The sequence below is a fragment of the Caloenas nicobarica genome, chromosome 4 (assembly GCF_036013445.1).
Source record: "Caloenas nicobarica isolate bCalNic1 chromosome 4, bCalNic1.hap1, whole genome shotgun sequence".
NCBI classification, from domain to species: domain Eukaryota; kingdom Metazoa; phylum Chordata; class Aves; order Columbiformes; family Columbidae; genus Caloenas; species Caloenas nicobarica.
The window spans coordinates 67,424,210-67,447,637 of NC_088248.1; the positions used below are offsets into that span (position 1 = coordinate 67,424,210).

The window sequence follows — 23,428 nt, forward strand, 5'->3', positions numbered from 1 at the left end:
TTATGTGTTAGCAACTGCTCCAGTTGGTAACCAGCTCATTTTAAGACCCTGACCTCTTAATATTCGCTCCACATCCTCAAGTGCCTCATATGATGCTGGTACTAGATAAATAATATTACAGCTTCAGTTGTGATATTCCAAATGATTAATGAGCTGACCACAACACTGGGGAGAAAAAGCTATACTACATGCTTTCTATTAGTCTCACCAGGATTGCTTCATATGGCCTTTGGTTCTGTCCTGAGATTAGGGGATCAGTGTAGTGGATATTTCTCAGGGACCGTCCTTAACATTCCCACCTTCCCTTCCCTTATGGCGGGTCTCATAGAGACTAGTTATTGTTTTGAAATACATCTGTGTGACAGCTTGAAAGGGGCTCTTCAAGAGAAAATGAATACAAATTCTAGAGGAAACTGTGAATGCTTACTATGAAAAGTAATGTATTGTTCTGGGATATATGTACATGCATGTATATATGGATTCCGTTATTGTGCATTTACACAATTCAGTTGCACACATAAGCTGATTTTCTCATTCTTGGTAATTTTCAGTGATATATTAGTGATCAGATTCACTAATAACTAACATTTTTGAGGAATGATTTTGGGTGCAACTTCCAGGAAAAATCTACAAGATTAAACCGCTATCTGAAAGGCATTTTATTTTACTTTCTGCTTGGAATTATGCTGGGTTGATTCTTTAGATATTGTTTTTACCACTCTGAGAGTAAAGGAACTCTATTTTTCACTCTGCAGCTTTGCCACTCTTGAGTTATCAGGTCTTTTTACCACCCAAGATAAAAATCATAACCTTGGCAGTACACTTTGTGTATTTTATGAATGCCTTCTGAGAAGCAGCATCTCATTTACAATTGGGACCAGGAGCTAGAGTAATTTCTGTACCAGCTAAGCATATCTAATAACACATAAATGTTGCAAATTGTAAAAGCAAGAAAAATAGATTAGTTAGTTACTTAATCTGAAAAATGTTGAGGGTATGACTGCTCTGCACTGTGAAGTTCTATGAATATTGCCCCGAGATTGGCAGTATTGCCACAAAGAGTGTTTACTCTCAAAACTCCCGTAGACATGCAGGTTTGTGTGATGGTATCACTAGGAGTTTGGTGCTGCTCTGTGCCCAGCAGCCTCATGTCCAGTTTAGCCAAGAACTTTCATCTAAGTGTTAACGTTACATGTTCTTAATGGAAATCAATGGACCTTAGTGGAGATGACTCATAAGTTTGCATTGTTGAGATTTTTGCTGGACTGAGTCCAGCACTCCTTAGGATGGAATCCCCACAGCCAAATCCTCTATGTCCAATGGCAGGTCAGTCTACTGCAGAGGAATGAAGAGGTGTAGGTGCTTCTTGGACATGCCTGGCCTCTTACTACATGGCTGCTGTGTGCTTAAATAAGAAGTTTTCCTGTATTTTGACTTTACTTGGCTCAAAGGACGTTTTTTTTCCCTTCAAGATCAGTTTAGAGAGATCAGGAATATGAGGTGTCTTAATTTCTGATGATATGCAGCATGATGGAATTTAAAAATGGTGTGCCTCATGTCTCTTGCCACTTGCTGCAGAAATCTTCTGTGGCAAGTCAGATGTCATGATGGACATTTTTACTTTTTATTTTTTCCTATTTTAATACTAGAGAAGTGGAAATGAAAATAAAAGCTAGAATTAAAATTAAGATCAGTTGCTGAAGCCAAAAGACAGCACAATTGTAATATATTAGAAGATTGGCTTGTTTTAGAGAAAGTGCTGATTAAGATCAAATTTATCTTGAGTTTACATTTTGATTGGACCTAAACGGATGGGAGGGGGTTATATTTCAGACACAGTGCAAATGATGCATGTTAATATCCTGTGTTTATTGCCACTTGAAATTACAGCATAGCTTTGAATTGCTGCCAAATCTACAGTTAAGACTCCCTAGTAATCACTATGATTATTCCAAGTCTTCATGGTAGTAGTGGAAGAAGTATGATACGTAAGCTACTGTAGCCTGAGCTGTCAGAGCATTTTTATCCTTTGGGGCTCAGATAGTGATTCCACCCAGCAGAGGGAATGGTTAGACATGCTCATTGCCCAATGAATCCTGAAAGAGAGATTAAATAAATGGATTTAATTACGTTATTTTCAGATTTGTTTGGCTTTTATATTACCTCCTGCCTCACTAGCTTTTCCTGAACTGAGGAAAAGTGAAGCTTTTCTTTGCTTTTGGAATGCTTTAATTCATTTGGCATGGTGTAGTATTTTTCATTTTTATTAGAAATCTTTTTTGCTTTCCTCCCTGTTGGTCTCTACCATATCATATTTCTGCTCATTTTCTTTACAGTCCATGGGATAGTTCATCTATTTGAAATATTCTTTTACCTCTGCTTAGTGACTGGAAGTTGTAGATTTACATCTAATCTGAATGTATACACGTGTTATTGTGGTTTATTTAGATGATGGGAGATTAAGAAGTGAGGTGAGGGATAAATAGCATAATATAAAGTTACTATTTACTAAAAAGAAGTTAGAAGAGTCTCACAAGAGGGAGAATTGCTGTGTAAAAAGTTGTTCAAAAGAAGCTTAAGTGAAATTTAGATTTGATTCAAATCTGTTCTGGTTTTTGGATACCCAATTATTCAAGCAAGTAGTTATTTATTTTGAGTTAAAAACCTCAGCTATCAGTGTTAGCTCTTCAGACACTATGTCCCAGTTGCATCCCTTCATCAGTTGCTAGCAGGAAGGTTTTGCTATTTGTTCCACTTACGAAGTAAATAGAACTTGTTATGGAAAGCATTCAATGTGGGTACAACATTTACTCTGGAATATTTTCCTCAATAAGCAGTGTTAGCCAGCAGGCAAGTCTGAGCACCCAGTGTGTTAGCTATGGGAAGCAAATCTGTATGCGTGGCACATAACGATCAGTTTAAACTATTGAAATATAAATCAGAAACTGAGTGAAAATAAAAAATATTTCATTAAATGAACTATGATATGTGTGTAGATAAAAGTATAGTTAGGGACTCTGCCATATATGATTAGATGTCGACAGTCTTTAGGCTATTTTTTTTCTGATAGATTTAACTCTGAAAGATGCATAATATTTTTTAAGGACAGCATTAGCAAATCTCTCAGCATGTTTGCATTTCATTATATTAATAGCTAGCATTTTTCTTATGACTTCAGTTTCCAGAACGATGTTCTCTGCAAGCTGCTCTTGGATCCTCGTTATGAAACTTAGATATGCCTATGCTCAAGGTTCATTAACAGTAAAAAACACTCCCAAATTTATAAGACTAATTCATTTATTATTTTGAAGCCAGTATTTTGGTATTTTTGGAACATAAGATTTATTGGGCCAGAAAAAGACAGCAAGATACTGTAATCCAGAGAATACCATTCTGTATAAGTGTGGTTTGTGCCTTTTCTGGAGTATATACCATACTGATTTGTTGTCTTAGTTGTGTAATTTTTAAAAAAACAGTTACAGGAGAGTAACAGAGAGCTACTGCTGTACTGCTTCTAGTGATACAGCATGGAACGACTTGCAGACACTGCAAGCTACGCATGGTTCTCAGGACCAGCCTTGTGCATGTGTGAAAATGCGAGGATGTTCCTGGACACAAGGTTCAGCACGAATTGTGGAGCTCACAGTTCAGCCTTGCTTGTGGAGTTTAGCACAGGACTGGGTTCTTCTTTTTGTCATCTGATCAGGAACCAGCAGGACTGAGCACTATAGAGCTCATTCAGTTTGAATTCATTTCTTTCCAAGAAAAACTAAATATTTTGAGCCTGAGTTGTAGATGGTGGTGTGGCAAGGGATGTACAGATCTCCATCCTGGGCATAAATACCATGACAGCACGTTCAATTTTAGGTTGGTGTTGTGACCTCTGCAGAAAACCTGCCAAATGAGAGTGTTACAAGAATCTTTGAACACTATATCTAGGCCACCAGCAGCATACTTGGAGTGTGTATAGTAATACATTAAACAGATACTGTTTGAAGAGTTTTCCAAGAGACAGGCAGCCATTAGATACAGTAGGAATAAGAGGTGGCATTTGTGAAGGTGTCACTCATAGAGGCTTTCTAATAAAAATGACACACTTTCCTAGGCTTGGGTATTTTATATCATTTAAAAAAATACAAGATTACGGGCTATTATCTTGCTCTTCTAACTGATATAACCACACAACTAACATAAGTAGGTTTGGCTTAATATATACTTTAATGTGGGGTTTCAGCCATGGCCCGTGTATGTGCAGTTCTCTCTCTTGTTCAACAATGTACATCAATATGTGCCCCAGTTTATGTATATGAAAGCTATGTGGAAATTAGCACTACTGTGTATGTGCTTCCAGTATAAGTGCACATGCCTAAGTAACCTGTCAAATTAGAGCATCTATAAATGTTGTGTTTATGGTTTTTCCCCCGAGACCAATTGCAGTAGAAGCTCAGTCCAGCTGTCATATCTGTCTAATTCATTAGAAATTTCAATTTTTTAACTTCAGCTTTGCTCTTAAAAAGTGACAACATAAAAATTGTACTGTTTTGTCTAATATATTTCTTTCTCTGTATTCACGTGATTGCAATTCTGTTTGCATATCTCGGTGCCATTTATCTCTGTAAGCAATTTACAGTCACTGTATCACAGTGGTCAGGATTGTGTCGTGTCTTCTGCATTGTTTGCTGAATATTATAAGCACATTTTGACTTCATAATTTTTTAAAATGTTTTTTTAAGTGTGAGCCAAATAGAGCCCAGCTGGGCCTTGAAAATCCATGTTTTGTTTGTAAGGTGTCAGTTGATAAAAGTATCTTTTGAATGCAAACTGGACCTGTTTGCTCTGGAATTACAATAAAAATGGATCCTCACATAGGAATTTTTAGAACCATGCTATAACATTCTGGCCAACTGCAAAAGTTGGAGAACTTAAAGAGAGTGAAATTCTGATTAAATTATGTGAGGAGAATTTCTTTGTTGCTGAAAACCTGAAATGATGTTCACACAAGGAGACAGCTGAGGCTATTACTTTGTTTGAGTCAGGGTATTACCTGGGCCTGAGAAGGAAATGCAAATAATTGGCATATTTTTCTGCATCAAAGTGAATTGCTGTTTTATCAAAAACGTGTCAGCAGGAGGAGAATGGTGAAGCAATGGAGAGATGTTATGTACTCGTTCTTTCTCCTGGGTCATTCTTCTGATATAACAGTGATTATTTTTACTTTTAGTATTTACAAAGACAGCCTCACTAGATAAAGTGATGTATTTATATGGACATGCTAAAATGAGTCATTACTAGCATTAATTCTTTTTTGGTTAGTCTGAAGATTTTCTCATGTGGCTTTATGAACCTTGCATGCGGACCAAAATCCAAGGCAGTCATTTTGAGTAGAGATGAGGAGTGCAATCAATTTGGTGTTATTTGCAAGAGAAGTTATATGATTTAACATTCACAGATTTGGTCAAGGGAGATTAATAGGATCTTGTGGTCCTTATCTCTTAGATGCTTTTGAGTTTCTTGTCCACAGAATTTTGATATGTAACGTATGTACAAAATCTGACATTTACACAAGAAAAATAAGACTGCTGTCTGTTAGAAAACTGTTTTACGAATATATGTTCTTGGTTTTGTCTTTTAGATAATTCTTGTAAGCTCTTCCCATAATGACCGTGACCAAAGCCTTTTCATAAGCACAGATGAAGGAGCCACTTTCCAGAAACAACCCATTACTTTCTTTGTGGAAACTCTCCTTTTTCATCCAAAAGAAGAAGATAAAGTACTGGCTTATACCAAGGAAGGCAAGGTAAAGTGCAAAAATACTGCATTTGCTTGAAATTTGGGAATTTCTTTGTTAAGGAGAAATAAAACAGTTCTGATATGCTGATCAGTGTTGAGTTTTATGAAATATCAGTTGTCCTGAAGGGAACTATGTTTGGCTTTTGAGGTGCTTATTTAAATATTTATTGTGCGCAAATCAAAATCTTTGTTTTTACACTAATTTCAATTCTGTCATTTTCAGTTGATATGTATATGGGTAATATTTATACTCTTGTATAATATAGTTCCATACTGTCTCTGAACTGTGTTCCTCCCTAGAAAGTGACCATAAGCAATTGCTCTGTAATTTATAGTGTAGTAGAAAGTTAATGAAGCTGAAATAGTGCCTCCAAAGGCCATTCATGGGATGTAAAATAAAGTAATATAAAATAAACTGCACAGTTGTATAGCAGAAGAGGATTTGGGGAATCGCTGAATCTGTAGAAATGTAAAATAATTCTCTATCTCATAATGTATTTATACCAGTTTCAGATTTGGGAGTTGTATCATGTGGTTTGTAAATTTTGACCGTCTCTCAGATTTTTTCTGGTTAATTTATAAAGTCATTTTTCTGTATGGGTTAAACTAAACACGGATGAGTGAGCACACACTCTGTAAGTGTGTAGTTCATCTCCTTTTCACGGTGCCAAAATTGCAGCTGTACGGTCACCGTGATTCTGGTCCTAGTAGTGGCCTTGACTTACCTCCATCGTTAGTCCTGTTACAAGCTGAAATTAGATAAACTCTAGTCTGTGTTAACCCTTGTCAGACTTCCTGGAAGGTTTATATTTAGGTGGTCAGAGTAGTCAGAGTAAGTTTTTCATGCTGCAACCAAATCCTGTACTGATTTCAGTGATGTTATATCAAGTCATTGTCTTTTGGGGTATTTTCTGGGATATATAAATTAATAGCTGATCTCAAACCAATTCAAGTTTACAGGTATTTGCAAATAAGGATAGAGCTAGAATAAAAAAGTATAGCAAATCAAACTCAGTCACAGATTACATGAAATATTTTAGTTAGTACCTTCAATTTGAAATCCTCACACAATTACAAATGTGTTGAATGCGTGTTGAGTAAACAAAGTATTACAGGGAAGCCTGAAGTTATGAAAAGGTCTTTTTTTCACTTGGACTTTTGTTTCTGATGATAGAAATAATTCCTGAAATTTGTATAGTTAGAAGATCAGTTGTCTTGAAAAACTAAATGGCAGAAACTTTCACTGTAAGAGTCCAAAGAAATGCATTGAAGAAGTTGACCAGCCACAACAAGTGGTCAGAAATACTTGCCAGGAAAGAGGAGGAGACGGGAGCACCAGTTGAAGCATTTGCTTTGTGTTTTGGTGAATTATGTGTGATAGGGAGGTTTTCAGACAATTTATACTCAGATCATTTTCCAAACAGAGCAATACTATAATTTGCCACTTTTAAAATGTGACTGGTCAAAAAACCTACAAAATATTCAGTAAAGAATAGCTCTGCATTAGTAGCAGGAAGGGTTAGGCAATCCGATAGACTTTTCTCACGTTTTCAATATGATCCCGAAAGAGTGACTGGACAAGTCCTACATCTTTACCAAGCTTGTGTAGGAATGAAGGATGCTTTTCACTATAACTGGGTCAGTAACCTGCTTAAATTTTGTATAGGTTCCAATATATTTGGCCTAGTGGGGAAGGGAAGATAGAGTGGTGTTGGCAAAGGAGGAGGTGAAAATCAAAATTATAACTTGACATAAAAAGAGGTCACTGTATTAAAATCAGTGGTCTTGAGAGACAGTGTTGAACTGAATTTGGCATAGGGAGATGGTATTTGAGTTAAGTAACTTAACCTTCACTGAAAGGAAATAGTATCAGGATGTAACAGAGTCTAAAGCTCAGGAGAAGCCGTTACCTGCTGTAACTCAAATTATTTCTTAAAAAGGCAGTTTTGAGAATACAAGGAGTACAAGATCACATCCTTCATAAATAGCAATCAGACTTCTTTGTCTACTGGAGCATCACAGCCTTTCTCACAACTTCTGATTTGATTTAGGGCTTATTTTATATTGCAAAATATGCGTTGTTCTTTCATTCAGAACCCTAGATTTTGTTTAAATAAAGCCCTTGCCTCTAGCCGACACTATAAATCAATGCAAATCCAGTCAATGTGGTTGGATTAATCCATTTACTGCCTCAAATCTATACTTTCTTTTTCTGGCTGCTTCAGTTATAATAAATAACAATCAGCTATTCACTGAGTCTATATAAATGCTTCTGGATTTTTTTTTTAACTCAACAGGAATGCAGTAGATTTTAATTGTTCCTTCGGAAGCTGAAAGGATGAAAAATGGCAAAACTGAGAAAAACATTTTCAATTTTTTTAAGAAAGTGATTCTACACATTTATTACATGCGTGGCAATAAACATTATAACAACCATTAGATGTGTTTGCTGAAGCCAGAGATTTTAGCTGTCCACTAATACAACTCTCTTCACCTCATACCTTATCTCATTTAGTAGTTTTATCACATGTACCTGTTAAAAACCAAAACACACATGGTTCATTTTTTTTATTAAAGGAAGTTGAATGTGTGCATATGTACTTAGATCTGAGGTTGGAGACTTTTTGGTCCCTGATCATTTCTGGCTGAGCATTGAGTGGGTGAATGCCTGAAGTAAGCAATATGAGTCCTGATTGTAGTTTCTTACCCAAACTGTGGTCTACCTGCTTTGATTGAGCATGCAGTGGAACAAAGCCCAGTCATTGTGAACAGCAGAGTAACTGGGAAATACTGTTTTATCTCTGTTTCAAATTTTAGTCAATTTACCCATAGAGTTTATGCTGAGATAAATTATCTCAGCCTTTACATATTAATACTGCTGGTTTTCTGTAGATCTTAATATATAATAGTGTTGTGTGTTTTGTGGTGGTGGTGGTTTTGGTGGGTTTTTTGTGATTCTTGTTGGTTGGTTGGTTGTTTTGTTTTTTCATTTTTCATTGAACCTGTCATTTTAAAACAAAAACATTTATCATAAGTCCTCATAAGATACTTTCCCCCAGAACAATCAGCAACTGAACTGGTGACTTATTCTGACATCAGAGAATAGCAATTTTACATGCCTTTCTTTCCCTATTACAAATATTAAGAGAGAAATGATTATATGTAAATTGGATCAAATAGGAAATGCATACAGACAGCAGGGGGCCTTAAATCTGTCTTTTTAGAAGTCCAGTAGATATTTCCTGTTTTAACTAAAAGAAACACATTATAAAGGCAAATGCTGAAGGAAGGAGATTTTCTAATAGCTATTTTATATCCCATGTTCTTCTGGGGAAAGCAGCTTTCATCTGCACTCTTGATATCTATCCGTCTTATTAGCATTTTCTTTTATACCAGGGGTGAACTGTTCAGAGGGAAGGTGGAGCTGGAGCTCTCTTCCTCATAGAATCACAGAATCATTTCAGTTGGAAGACACCCTCAGGATCATCGAGTCCAACAATAACCTAACCTAACTCCAGCACTAAACCATGTCCCTAAGAACCTCGTCTAAACTCCTTTTAAACACCTCCAGGGATGGTGACTCCACCACTTCTCTGGGCAGCCTGTTCCAATGCCTGACAACCCTTTCTGGGAAGAATTTTTTCCTAATATCTAATCTAAACCTCCCCTGGGACAACTTGAGGCCATTTCCTCTTGTCCTATCACTTGCTACTTGGGAGAAGAGACCAACCCCCTCCATGTTACACCCTCCTTTCAGGCAGTTGCAGACAGCGATCAGGCCTCCCCTCAGCCTCCTGCTCTCCAGGCCGAACAGCCCCAGCTCCCTCAGCCGCTCCTCATCACACCTGTGCTCCAGACCCCTCACCAGCTTCGTCGCCTCCTCTGCACTCTCTCCAGTATTTCAATGTCCTTCTTATAAGGCCACCTTCTGCCTCTCTGCTGATTGACCATTTCTGACAGGTCACAAACTGGTATCCCTGAAGCAAGCCCTAAAGTACATTTCTCCTCATCAAATCTCTTGGGCATTTCTGTAATATTTTTGGTGCTGTTTTAGCAGAGTTTAAAATCCATTGATTTTCTGTCTTAAGTGGTTTTGATGGAATTAAGGCTTGAAGCATATAGGGAATGTTTGTGCTTGTTTGGTGAATGAATAGGAAGAAGGAGAAGAAAAGTGTCCTTTTACCATCTGAGGTAGAAAAGAATTGTGAATTGTTTTCGTGGTTCACAAGAAGACATTGTCATTTAGTTTTGTTCATTATAGATTATGTTTTAACAGATTTTGTCTATGGAAGGTTATTACTCTGAAAAACATCATAGTGAGTTCCTGGTAAAGATTTTTTTTTTAATTGGTGTACAATCTGTCATTTTAATAGTGACATAGGACCTGTTTATGAAGATGTGTATCATTAACAATTTCCTGTCATCTAATTTTACTTTTATTGTTATTATTTTGTAGGTTTATGTATCCATTGACTTGGGGAAAAAATGGATCCTTCTGCAGGAACGAGTTTCAAAAGATCATATTTTTTGGTAAGTGGCCTGTTATTTTCCAAATAAAAAATGATCAGCAAAAGGATCTCATTCTAATCAAGAAAGATGTTTCCAGAGGTACTGATGGGGACAGTACAAGCCTTTGGTGTCTTTTGCAGGTTGAGTATGTCAGTATTTCTGCGTCCACTATTGCAAATTCATTCGCCAGTGATTATACCAGGTGTCAGCACTTAGAAGGGTTATAGGTTTGGATCTGTGGAGCCCAAGATTTAAAGACAGCTGTAATGTCCAATGAAATTGCTTTTTGTTTTACTGGTGAAATTGATCTTTAGAAAGGAAAGAAGTCTTTTTGCAGAGAAAAATCTATAACAATTTTTTAAGAGAGGTTGAATCAGACTTATTAACTGAAGTCATATATAAACTTAGACTATTAAGGAAACTGGTGGAAAAATATGACTCTATTGAGTACACATATATCAAATTATTTCATTTTCAGCCCAAATATTTTGCAGTCTATCAAAATGTTTAACAAGTGATTTAAGTAGGTTGACAAAATAAGTCAACACCTGTTTTTTATACTAATGAAATTAATTTGAAATGTATAGAACTTCTTTTACACAAAATTTAGCTTTTTGATAGTGTTTTTAATTGATTTTGCATTTTTAAATGGTCATTTGTACACTCAGCATTTATCTGATCTCTACTGAAAAAGCCAGAGAATTCCCCCTTGCACATTTTACTTCAGTGTATAAGTATATACTCTGCATAACTGTATCATTGCCAATAATTTGTATTTTTTATTACAGGATTAGTCATAGCGTGGTAGACATTTCTGTTCCCTAAATGTCTTTTGATTTTAGTTCTAGAAGGACTCTGATCTGTGTCAATTACCTGAAGTACAATTAGCCATGTGTCTGTGGAGCAATGTATGTCTTTAAGCGATATTTTGTGGTTTGCTGGTAGCATTGCCAGTATTGAAATGGATTTACTTGGTCTTGGTTGCAAGATTTGTGGTGTGTTTGGCATACATGCTATGATCCTTCTTTCTCAGATAGTTGCTTTTCCCTTATTTGAAATATATACTTATCCTGGCCCTACTTGGGGAAAAACAAACCAAACAAAACCCCAGCCGTCCTAAATGAGTGGTGTAGAGGCTACAAAACACACAGAGCTGTTATGGTACCTACAGATACATTGGCCCAAAGTGTAACTTGACGAGTCCCGAGGTGTGCTGCTGCTGAACCTGCCCCGGGGGGCCGTTGTCCATCCACAGATCAAAGCCTGCTTGAAAGATCTGGGAGCACCAGACCTAACCTGCCTCGCTGCCCTCTTGGTGTGATTATCTCTGGCCCTATCAAGGGAGCTTTTTTGCGCTTCCAAGTGCGTCATTCTCAATCTGCAACCTACTTACAGTCCATACTTTCAAAAAAACAGCCTGCAGTTGTTTTGTAGTAACACCCATCTGATTTACTTCAGTTTGTCTCAGCCTTTTCTGCTGAAATACTTGAATCAGCCTGACACTTTCTGCTTACTTGCTCCTGCAAAATGTAGCTTTATTGAAGAACTTATTTCTGTACAGCAGCTGGAGTTTCATGGACAATACACTTTATAGGTCTTAACTACCACGTGAAAGAGTATAATCATTTAGAAGTAACACAGTGGGTCAGAAATGTCACGTCTGCCTTATGATTGATTTTGCTTTGGCAAGATTATACAGGGTGTAAATCAGGAGGGCATGTGGCTCCGTCATTAATCAAAGGAGTTCTTCAAATGTATTAGGTCTGAAAACCATCAAAGCCACTAACAGGTAAGAAAAGACAGTGGAAACCCCTCTCTTGCAGACTTTAGTCATGTTTTTGTTATCTGAGTCTAGGTATATTTAGCACAATTATGAAAAAGGTAGCATACCACTGAAATACATGTCAGTTTTGGTCTGACCCAAAAAATCCATCAATAGTTTGTTTTTGTTTGTTTGTTTGGTGTTTGTTTTGCGTGTGGTTTGTTTGTTGTTGTTGTTTTGTTGTTTTGTTGTTATTGTTCTTTTGTTTGTTTTTTTTTTTAATGTAAGAATTAAAGCCAGCAAGTGTATGTTTTATATTAAGTCTGTATTTTGCTGTGTTTCATGAATCCTTATGTTTCCTTATATCATTCAGACACAATCAGGGAAGTGTCCTGGAGCTTTGATAGGAATAACTCACATGCAGTACTTTAAAGTCATGGTTGTTCATACATGTCACGCTCCTCTCAGATAAGAATAATAAATTTTACGAGTCTGTACATTCATAACAATTAGAAATATTTTCTAGGCTTTTGTTTCCCCTTTTCTGTATATAGACCATTCTGGTTTCTCTCAAGAACTGTATCAACCAGCAACAGCAAGGATTTGGGAGCAGAATTTTAGTACCTCATGAGTACCAAATGATCCTTCTCTTAAACTTCCACAGAAATAAAGATCTATAAATATATTTTACTTCTAATATCATATGGGACATTGCATTTTATAAAGAATTTGCTGCGAGTGGAGGGTTGGACATGTTGGATTCCCAGTGGGAGTTTCCCTGTCATTGTATGAAACTCTCCACTGCTTTATGGCCCTCATCACCTGAGTTATCCAAGTGCTGGATAGAAAATGTATTTGTGTAGTAGTTTTCAACAGATGTTAGAATATGGGCTTTGTCATACCTTGACTATTAGGACACTAAATCCAGTACTATCTTCTTGGCAATATATAGTATCTGCTGTGTTAAAGATAGGTGAAATTAATTCAAACTAATTGCACATCTCTCTATAAATGAGGGTATGTGTCTTGCTGATACTGGCTGGTTGTGTCAGGAACATAGCAGATGTTTCTTTTTTTATTTCAGTTGAGCATTACCACTGAAGTTGATAATATAGCCTAATGTTTATTTCAGCCTGATAACTGCAAATATTATCAGTCATGATATTTTCCTGTGCTTTGTAAAAACATTTTTTTTTTCTGTGCCTGCAGCAGCAGGCAGATCTTTGTGCATTTCCTGAAGAAGCTTTTTTTTTTACTGAATGAAAATCTGAATGCAATTAATTTGATGGCATATCTTATGTATTTGTATTAAGGGAAGGTCAGTAGGGATTGAGTATTTTAAACTATTTATGTGCAGATATATTACCATAGGTTTATAAGCAATATATTAAAATAACATTTTAGGCTTTATTTGTTTTTCAAAGTGTTTTGGACCATCCCTTAAGTCTCTTTGCAGATTTAATATATTAAATTTGTCTTTCATGATAGTGGAACTAATGGAAAGATGATTCATATCAGTAGAGAGTGTATGCTACCATCTCTATTTTAGGAACACAAGAATATTTTCTTCCCATCTGTGATATAGTGTGGCATTTTCTTACCCCCTCACAGCTGTTTTCCCAATTTGTTTCATTTATTCTTTGGGAAAGAAGAGTTGACTAATCTTTCATAGCTATTTTTCTTCTGTTAGCATCTTAGGAGACAACACAGGCTTCCTAAAGATGATCCAAGTCTGTCAGTGTTTAAGAGGCATTTGGACAATGCCCTTAATAACATGCTTGAACTTTTGGTCAGCCCTAAAGTGGCCAGACAGTTGGACTAGATGATCATTTTAGGTCCCTTCCAACTTAAAATATTTTAGTCTAGTCTGTTCTAAAAACATAACAGCTCTAAGGCTACAGATAGATATAAAGATAGTTGCAAACCAGATGTATTCTAGAAATGTCTTTGTTTTTCTTTGGTTGTTTTCTCATCCAAGTTGAAGTGAAAAAACCAAAACATAGAAAAATAAACAAAACCCCCTGTTTATAAAAACCGGAAATACTGAAAATAAATGTTCCAACATTGTTAATTTAAAAACTTTTTATAATTATTCAAAGGAAAATCATGAAATGCGGATTTGAAATTAACTTAATAAAATTAATACTAAGTCACACTGCAATTCAGAACAATTTTTTTTTTTTTCTCAACATTTAGATTTTTTTTCTGTATAAACACTAGCTAGGAAGGTTCAAATCCTTTTTTATTTAATGTGAAAAGTTTTAATTTTGAGCAAATTCTTGTGCTTCAAAATTAAGAAACTTTGTGATCAGTTTTACTGCTGCCTGTAAACTGCAGCTGGCCATGCAGTATTGCCCCAGTGTGATGCTTTCTGTTTAAGGGGTGTCATTGTACTCAACCTTTATAGGTAATTTTTCCAGTTCTTGGTGTATTGGTAGGAGAGGATGCAAAGACATTGCTTTAGAGATAGAATTATATGACCTATCCCAGCCAAACATTAAGTACCCACACATCACATGGTATGTAATTGGTTTTATATATCAAGCCCATTTTAAAAAAAGAATTGTGTGTTATGCGTTAATCCTTGAGAAGAAGAGAGTAGTGCAGTTTGGGATTCCTCCGGTTCTGCTGCTATTCTCTCAGTCCCCAAGGCTTATGCACTGGTAAGTTCCTTTTGATTTCTCAAAATAGAGCTTAGTAATACATAAGCAAAGAATAAATTGTGAATCAGCTGTCTACACTAGCGCAAACTGACCCCAGGACAGTAAGTCATGAATTGGAAATTATGTGAGAATTAGGCCCAGCACCTTTCCTTTATGACTGTGTCTTGAGACTCAGAAATGTTTCACCCTCAACTCACTAGGACATGCGGGTCCAGTGCTGTGGGTATCTGTTACTCTAATTTTTAGCTATGGGTTCTCCATTTTCATGAGAGGTGAGAACATAAAAATAAAAAATGATGAGTTTATTTGGGTGGAGGGGTTGTTCTCAGGGGTTTTGAAGTTCTGTTCGCATAATGAAATCCCACACAAATAATCAATCACAGCCATACCCATTAACACCAAGTGTAGCAGGTTCCTGGCTATTCAAGTGTCAGGTAAAAGAGGGAATTCAGAGATGTTACGCCCCAAGGAGAGAGAAATGCAAAGAGGATTTCACTGAGCCTTTAACATGGAATTTTGTGTTAATGGCTCTTGTGTGGGAAGCCAAGAATCTGTGTGGGCAGCCATTCTTACATTTGACTTAACCACTTGTAATGGTATTTGTTTCTATTTAGATCTGTGTGGTGATGTGTATGACCGTATTGTCTTTTTGTGGCAAGGATTGCTAGCCCAGGCATTCAGGGCTTCTGTGAGAAGGGACCAGGAACGGCCCCCATGTTGGACAGAGCCAGTTCCAGCCGGCTCCAAGAGAAACCCACTGCTGGCCAAAGCTGAGCCTATGGGTGATGCTGGTGGCATCTCTCTGATAACATATTTAAGAAAGGGGAAAAAAGCTGCGCAACAGCAGCTGTGAGAGAGGAGAAAACATGAGAGCAATAGCCCTGCAGACACCAAGGTCAGTGAAGAAGGATGGGTAGGATGTGCTCCAGGCGCTGGAGCAGAGATTCCCCTGCAGCCCATGGTACAGAGAGCGGTGAGGCCGGCTGTCCTCCTGCAGCCCATGGACATCCATGGTGGAGCAGATCTCCACCTGCAGCCCATGGAGGACCCAACACCAGAGCAGAGGGATGCACCCGAAGGAGGCTGTGACCTCATGGAGACCCCACACTGGAGCAGGCTCCTGGCAGGACCTGTGGACCCATGGAGAGAGGAGCTCATGCTATAGCAGGTTTGCTGGCAGGACTTGTGACCCCATGGGGGACCCACGCTGGAGCAGTCTGTTCCTGAAGGACTGCAGCCCGTGGGAAGGACCCACATTGGAGAAGTTCATGGGAGGGAGCACATACTGGAGCAGGGAAGAGTGAGAGGAGGAAGGAGTAGTAGAGACAACGTGTGATGAACTGACCACAACACCCGTTCCCCTGTGCTGCTCAGGGGGAGAAGGTAGAAGAGTCGAGGAATGAAGCTGAGTCTGGGAAGAAGGTTTTTTTCTTTAGTTTTGGGTTTTGTTTCTCACTCTTGTATTCTGTTATTAATTGGCAATAAATTAAATTAATCTTTCGCAAGTCAAGTCTGTTTTGCCTGTGACAGTAACTGGTGAACAATCTTTTTCTCCTTATCTCAACCCACAATCTTTTCATCTTATTTTTCCCCCCTGCCCTGTTAAGAAGGGGGAGTGATAGAGCAGCTTGCTGGGAACCTGGTGGCCAGCCAAGGTCAACCCATGGCATTGACAAACCACTCCAGCTCTGCTGTGTGGATTAGTGTTTGCAGACAACTGCTCCCCTACAAAATGAACCCAGACTACTGGAAACAAGAGTTTCCTGCTTGAAGTAAAATACGAATCGTAACTGTCATATGAGGGATTCGTGCTTCTGATTTACATTTTGAGATGCGTGGTGTTACATGTCTGTGGTAATTTTTCTTTATGTATATTATATAAATATCAAATTTCAGGTGTGAGTCTGTTTTTCTAATAGTGCATACAACTAGAGTAAGAAAATACTGGAGCTGTTTGTGAAGAAGAGAGGTAGCTGAATAAAAGAAAGATTATTATTAAAATAATGCTGAAGGTCTCATAACTGGACTTCTTAACAGAAAGTTCTAAATTATTAGAATCTAAGTTATTTAGCATGGTTATTTAAGAGTATAAAATACCTAGTGGTTATATCATGGAGCATACATTTATACAGAGACCAAGGCAGATGCAGAGGGCTTATTAGTCCCCTTCATTACCCCATTTTCATGCTGATGTAATGCTGTTAAGGTCAGTGGAATTACCTGGCAGAGCACTAATGCAGAGATGTGAAGAATTAGGTCATACAACAGCTAATCTTTCAGGAGAACTTCCCTAAATTCTAAAAAAGTATGTGCATAAGAAAGAGCTCTAGTGTCTCTTGGGAGGCCAAATTCAGGCCTGAATGGAAACAAAAGTGCCCTGATTTCCCTCTGCTTCTCATCGTGTTTTATTAGATGCAGCTTCATGACATAAATCATAGAATCATAGAATCATTTCAGTTGGAAGAGACCCTCAGGATCATCAAGTCCAAACATAACCTAACCTAACTCTAGCACTAAACCATATCCCTAAGAGCCTCTTCTAAATGCCTTTTAAACACCTCCAGGGAATGAGGTTAGACATGCACAAAGGCTGCACCGGGATCGGGGCAATTTCACCTCTGCACCACCAAAATGGGGGGTATTTTGCTATTTTTCTTCAACAGGATTGATGCTTAACTGCCAGCTTGATCTGGTGATTTAAGAAACAGAAAAGTAATCCCTCCAAAAAAACTCTAAAATGACACTCTACATGACTAGTTTTCCCAAGAGGCTCAACGTGGTGTCAGACAAGTACAAAGGAGATGGTGGGAACTTGTGTTCACAGGAAAGGGGAGAAGCATATTGAGGCTGCCTGTATTTACACCACTTTACAATCAAGTCGGGCTATTTTAATTCTGAAATGTTGTAACCACATTGTTATGTGATCTGAAGTGCTGGCGTGTTGCACTTAGTTTAGTTTATCTAGCATGGTATACATGGTCAAGGAGATATTTCTTTTTCTAGAGGAAGATTTGTCTGATCTAAAATTAGTCTGAATTTTCAGTGGAATTTTAACAGTTTAATGTAAAATGCTAAAACAACTCAAACCAGAAAACCATCCTTTCAGTCATGAGTCCTTTTTTACCCAAGTAAAACAAATAAACAAAGAAATGGTCCCAAATTGCTGAGATATGAGCATTTTCATTGCATACTACTGTGAGAAGAAAAGTAGGGGAATCCTAACCAAACTGCTTTATAAGACAGAAGAGGTCCTATCCTAAAGCCAGCTGAGGAACAGTAAGCTGTGCTTGTGAATGGGTGTGTAGACACAATCCTTTACGCTGGTACAACACATTTATGTTGCGCTAGTAGTAAATTTGTAAACGAAAATGAAAAAAAATCTTGCACTTCTCCCTCAATATGAAAAAAGATATAATTGAGAGTTCCTTTAAAGTGGATCATTTACTGTATGTGTTCTGTATGTACATTGTTTGCCCATCATTTCAAGAAAGTTATATTGCATGGACAGAGGGACCTAGAATGTGTTTAGCCTCCATAGAATCATATGATTTTTCCTTTGGTTCATGATTTAAGCACAAGTGGAATAACAGTATTGCTTTTTAAAGTACTGTTGGCAGAGGAGTCCACTGAAACGAGTAGATTAGTTTATTCTTCAGGGATATAGCTTCAAGTTCTCTGCATTAGTTGTACTGTGCACTGAAGATTTTCTTAGCAGCCATAATAGGTGAGGTCTTTTTTTCAATAAAAGAATAAAGGACTGTTACTAAGTGTTTGTAAAGCTGAGTAAAGGAACTTCACAGTTGGGAAACTGTGCTCTATAGTTGACACTCGGAAGTAGACTTTGAGGGTGTAAAGTCTTCCATGAGTAAACAGAGTCTCTGTTGTTACAGCTCATCTGTACAATTAGACTAATGAAATACACAACTCATGTTTTTGAAATGTTCTGCTTGCTTAATTTGTGCCAGAATGGGTAAACTCTGCACTTAAAAGGTGCATCTCACCTGTTAGACTTGTCTAAAGTTAGAGATCTACAGGTGTAGCTTGATGATAGTTTCTTTTGACAGCCTTGTGGCTTAGACCTTTGTAAGGTCACCTTTAAATTAGGCAATTCCCAACACTGGTACCTGACAAGTTCAGTGGAAGGTCTGAGGTGATGGAGGAAAGGCGAGACTGGGGACAAGGAATGGAGTAGCTTCATCTGGCAGAGCAATGAGAAGAAATGCTTGTCAAACTGCAGCATGGAGCTGCCATCCTAAACCGTCTTTGTAGTCAGTGGACACTGTGAGAGGTGATCCAGCTGATTTAGGAACAGAGGACTTACCTTTTGGAAGCAACTGTTCTCCTCGTTAATAAGGGTAATTTTAAAAGAAGGGTAGGGGAAATGTCAGAACTTCAGAGAGAAAGAGGTATTACATTTTCCTGACTGGATTAAAAAAAAAAAAACCAACACCTTCCTTGTGATTTATTCACATCTACTCAAAAGTCTGAAGTAGAAACGTAGTCTGGGTTGGAAACTTTTATTTTCTCTGTCCATGCATTGTTCATTAAAACAGATCAGCTAAAATCAATGGAAACACAATTAGAGGCTGCTTATGCCAGCTGTTAGGAGGAAGGTGGTGGACATAAGATCATTGTCACTTCTGAAGTGTTGAAAGAAATACAAGAAGGTAAAGATATTGACAAATATTTCAAACCGTGCTTATGAAATCATGTGTGATAAATTAGATATAGAAGAGGTTGTACTTTAAAACTAAATTTGTATTATTGATGTTGATCATCATGTCAGGCTGAGCTTCAGAAAATTTCAACCTTAAAGTTTATGTTAGTTTGTGGTTCAGCTGCATGAGATCCAGCACAAAAAAAAAGTAAAATATTCAGTAAACATTTTTTCTTTCCTTCAAAAAGCTGACTGCAGAGTTGATAGCAGATTTTATTTGGTGTTATGAATATATAAAAAAATAGATACAGTGCACACAACAAAAAAGTTCACAGATCATTTCCCTCTGTTCATATATGTTCTTATCACATCTCAGTGAATATAGCATCTTCTGTGACTTAGTGTGTTGCCTCCAAAATGCTAGAGTAGTTTGTGTTTCAGAGACCAATTTCTTAGTAAACACAAGATTTTTCCATGCATTTACTGAAAAAGTCCCACTAGAAGTTTCTTTCACATCTCATGGCTTGGTGAGGACTCATGCCTACCCCCAGCCCTTCCTTCTTTGGAATGATCATTTATCTTGTTAGGGAAAAACAGCATGTGTGATTATTTCTGGTTATTACACCGCAGTGGAAACCATCCAGTCTCTTCCCCTGGCCTGTGTTCCCAAGGAGCCACCAATTACCGAGTCTGAGTTTTAACCGCTCCTCATAAATCAATGCTATTAAAATCATTAAACAATGATGTAATTTCAAACTAAAGCATAGTTTTATTGCATTTGATTATTAATAATTGTATTAAAACGATAATTTTCTCTGAAGTATTTTAGTGGGCGTTTTTAATATCCGCATCCAGCTGCACTTTATCACTCAATGTATCTCCTTTGAGTGTCTTCAGCTAACATCTGCTGACTTGATGGACTCTTACCGTGCCAGTGAAGAGCCTTGTGAAGAGCAATGTAGCTCTGGGACTGGGGCTGGATTCTGCTTCACTTAGTGACAGCACAACTATTGGCTCAAAGCTTTCTCTGCAGAATCTGCCTGAGTAATGAAAATGGAAGGGCCAGAAAAAAGAACAGCTGGGGCTGCCTATCCCAGATTGGGATGGATGCCCTGAGGGCAGGAAACTCATCTTTTGCCTGAGCACATTAGATGTGGGAGATATTAAGAGAAAATCAGCCTGTATTTCCATTACACCTTTTCAAAGTTTAAAGTACATCTTGATCAATTCTGACTGAATTTCTGTCTCAGGATGTTATTCTCAAAATTATTTTCCACTTGCTTCCTTTGTGAAAGTGGAATCTCCTTATTTTCTTGAATATACTAACCAAAGATATATTAATATTAATGGGTTATGGAAGCCGTGTGTCAGGTTTCAGATACTTCTAATAAGAATGGAATCTAAGTCTTTTTTTAGCACTAAATCTGCCTTGTAGTCTCGAACGTCAAACGTTAATTGTAAAAAGATGCTCTAGCGCTTGCCAGTGCATGTGAGCATGTCCATATCTGTGTGTATATGTATAGATATCAACTTATGATTATGAAGTTTTGTTTCCAATTTCATACCTACTTGTGTTCTGTTCTCTAGTTGATCCAATTTGTATGCATATTTTAGTAAAAGAGATTCTAAAGCAATTTAAGAAAAACATCATGTCAAGTCCAGAAAAGATAGTTTCTATCTAGATGTTAGTAATAGGACATTATAAATAGGGTTTATTTTAATTTCCAAGCTATAATATTAAAGCTGGTTAGTATGAAATCCTCTCTTTTCTTCCATCCATATACTTACTATTCTGTAGCTGGCTCTGCATAACTTGATTATGTTATGTTCTCAGGGCTGTTGCTGGAGTTGATGGAGACCCTGATTTAGTTCATATGGAAATCCAGGACCCCAGTGGAGGTATGCAAATGAAACATTATCAATTGATACCCTAGTGTATAGGCATTTCTCTTTGTTTTAGAGAGTACTTTTTGGATTATTTTTAAAACTAGGCAGAAGAGAAACTGTGCAAGTCAAATTCTTTCTCTGTTTGTCTGTAGTCAGCAAAGCTGTCCTGTTATATAAAAATACAGTATAATTTAAAATTTACTTGTTTTCCACTCTAAAACGAATTGATATCAAGAGCTATGCTCCATTGAAAATGTCCATTAATAGTGCAATTTATTCTGGCAGTTAAACATTGAACATTTTTTCCTGATTTGCAAATAAAACTGGCAATGCAATGTTAGTGCTGGGTAAGTGTCTGTTAAAGTGAACCGTTCCATATGTCAGTCCTGCTGTGCTAACCACCCTCTCTCAGAATTTCATCATGTTAGGATATCCAGTATACTTTGCGACTTCAAAAGGAAAATAAATGAAAAAGCAGATTAGCAGTCATGATGTGCTATACCAAAGAGTCACCATGATTCCAAAAGCTGGTATAGTTTCTTGTTACAAATTGCACTCTTGAAATATAATATAATTCCTTGAATTGGATCATCTGAGTTTCTCTGCAGTCATAGAAATGAGTTATAAAGAATGCGCAGTTTGACTTTCCCTTATCAAGTAGCTTTTCTTCATTTCAGCCCTATTAAAAAATCAAAGTTGCCATGTTAAAACCTGGGTGACAAAGTTTCTAAATCTTTTAGCAGTGAGATTTCTGAGACTTGGTGAGCCCTACACAGCCCCATCAACTGCTCTGTTTAGAGACAGTGTAAGAAAATTCTTCAGGAGCTGGACGGAAAGATTTTTTTAAATTATTTTTTTTATTTTTTATTTAACAGAAACAGCAGAAAAAGTAAAACACTCATTAAATAGCTCCTGGCTGGGTTCTCAAAAAACTTTTTGCACTTATGGTCAGTACAAGCATTGCCATTGAGTGGAAACAGCATCTCTCTACTACCTATCTGATAAAGAACTATAATGCTAGTTATGTGAATAATGAATAGCTGCAAGATCTTTCTATGGCCCATTGCTGAGCTTGCTCAAATATCCTTCTGGCGATGATTTGGACATCAGCAGGAGAACTTGGATTGACTCTAACTGCCTCTTAAACAGATCCAGATTTTAAAACAAATATTTGTATCTAGTATACTGGTTTGACCTTTTCTAATTGAAAGCCATAAAGTGTGAAACTCATTTTCTATCACAGTGCAACAGTAATGAAGGACATGCATAGGGTGCGTTGTTCGGTTTTTCATTCTGTATCTGGAGCGTGTCAAGTATTGGTGATCTGGACACTGGATTATGCATATAACATTTTTCTCACTGTACTTGAGACAGTCACTCAAATACTTTGTGCTCAAAAGCTTGTGAGGAAGGGTGAGCTGTACAAGGCCTTGAAGCCAGGAGAAGGTCTTTGGGCCACAGTTAGTGTAAGGTATTTTCATCATCTCACTGATAAAGCAGATTGCGTCAAAACCGCAGTGATGCTGTTCTAACAACCCAGGCAGAGAGGATTTTCCTTGCCCGTTGTCCATGGGAGAGGAAGAGAAAGGCCATATCCTCCACTGATGTAAATCAGTCCAGGCTTTTTCAGCAGGGTATTAACTCTGAATATAGAAATCCTGCCCCAACAGAGCAGTTCCAATAGTGTGTTAATAGCATGTCTTAACTTTCCTATAGAGCTTTGAAAATAGCCTTTAAAATTCTGCATGCTGTCTGTTAAACGGAGTCTGATTCTCTTCTCACCCAGCACAATTTTATACTGGGGCTGATCTATTGATTTCAGTTATGTTGTGTCAGGCTGCCATTTCTCCATGTGAATAATTCGGCTCTATGCATAGGTTAAGTGAGAAAAAAGGCTTCTTCTATTATCCCCACCCATGAATGTCTCATTCATCTAACCCCTAATCTCTCTGGACAAGCAGAATTTGGATAATAACAGGCTGCCTCCCGGGAATGATAGGAACTGTAAGCAGTTAATATATTCTGAGTACATTGGAGACTGAAAAACTCTTGCACAAGAGTTTAATATAATAATTTTACAACTAACTCACCTGACAAAGGCAGCGCTTTCACTGCATGGATAACATTTATACCACTTGCTTCTTTTTGTCTTGATAGCCC

The 23,428-nt window shown here is 37.4% G+C and overlaps 1 protein-coding gene across 5 annotated transcripts in view; it reads left to right on the forward strand.

The window, feature by feature from the left end:
* The window catches only part of SORCS2 (sortilin related VPS10 domain containing receptor 2), a 605,494-nt gene that overhangs the window by 492,690 nt on the left and 89,376 nt on the right, over positions 1-23,428 (forward strand). For all 5 annotated transcript variants that reach the window (XM_065633605.1, XM_065633601.1, XM_065633603.1 and 2 more), the window contains exons 4-6: positions 5,633-5,797; positions 10,247-10,320; positions 21,216-21,280. In XM_065633605.1, the coding sequence (XP_065489677.1) occupies positions 5,633-5,797; positions 10,247-10,320; positions 21,216-21,280 (304 nt within the window). The remainder of the gene's footprint in view (positions 1-5,632; positions 5,798-10,246; positions 10,321-21,215; positions 21,281-23,428) is intronic.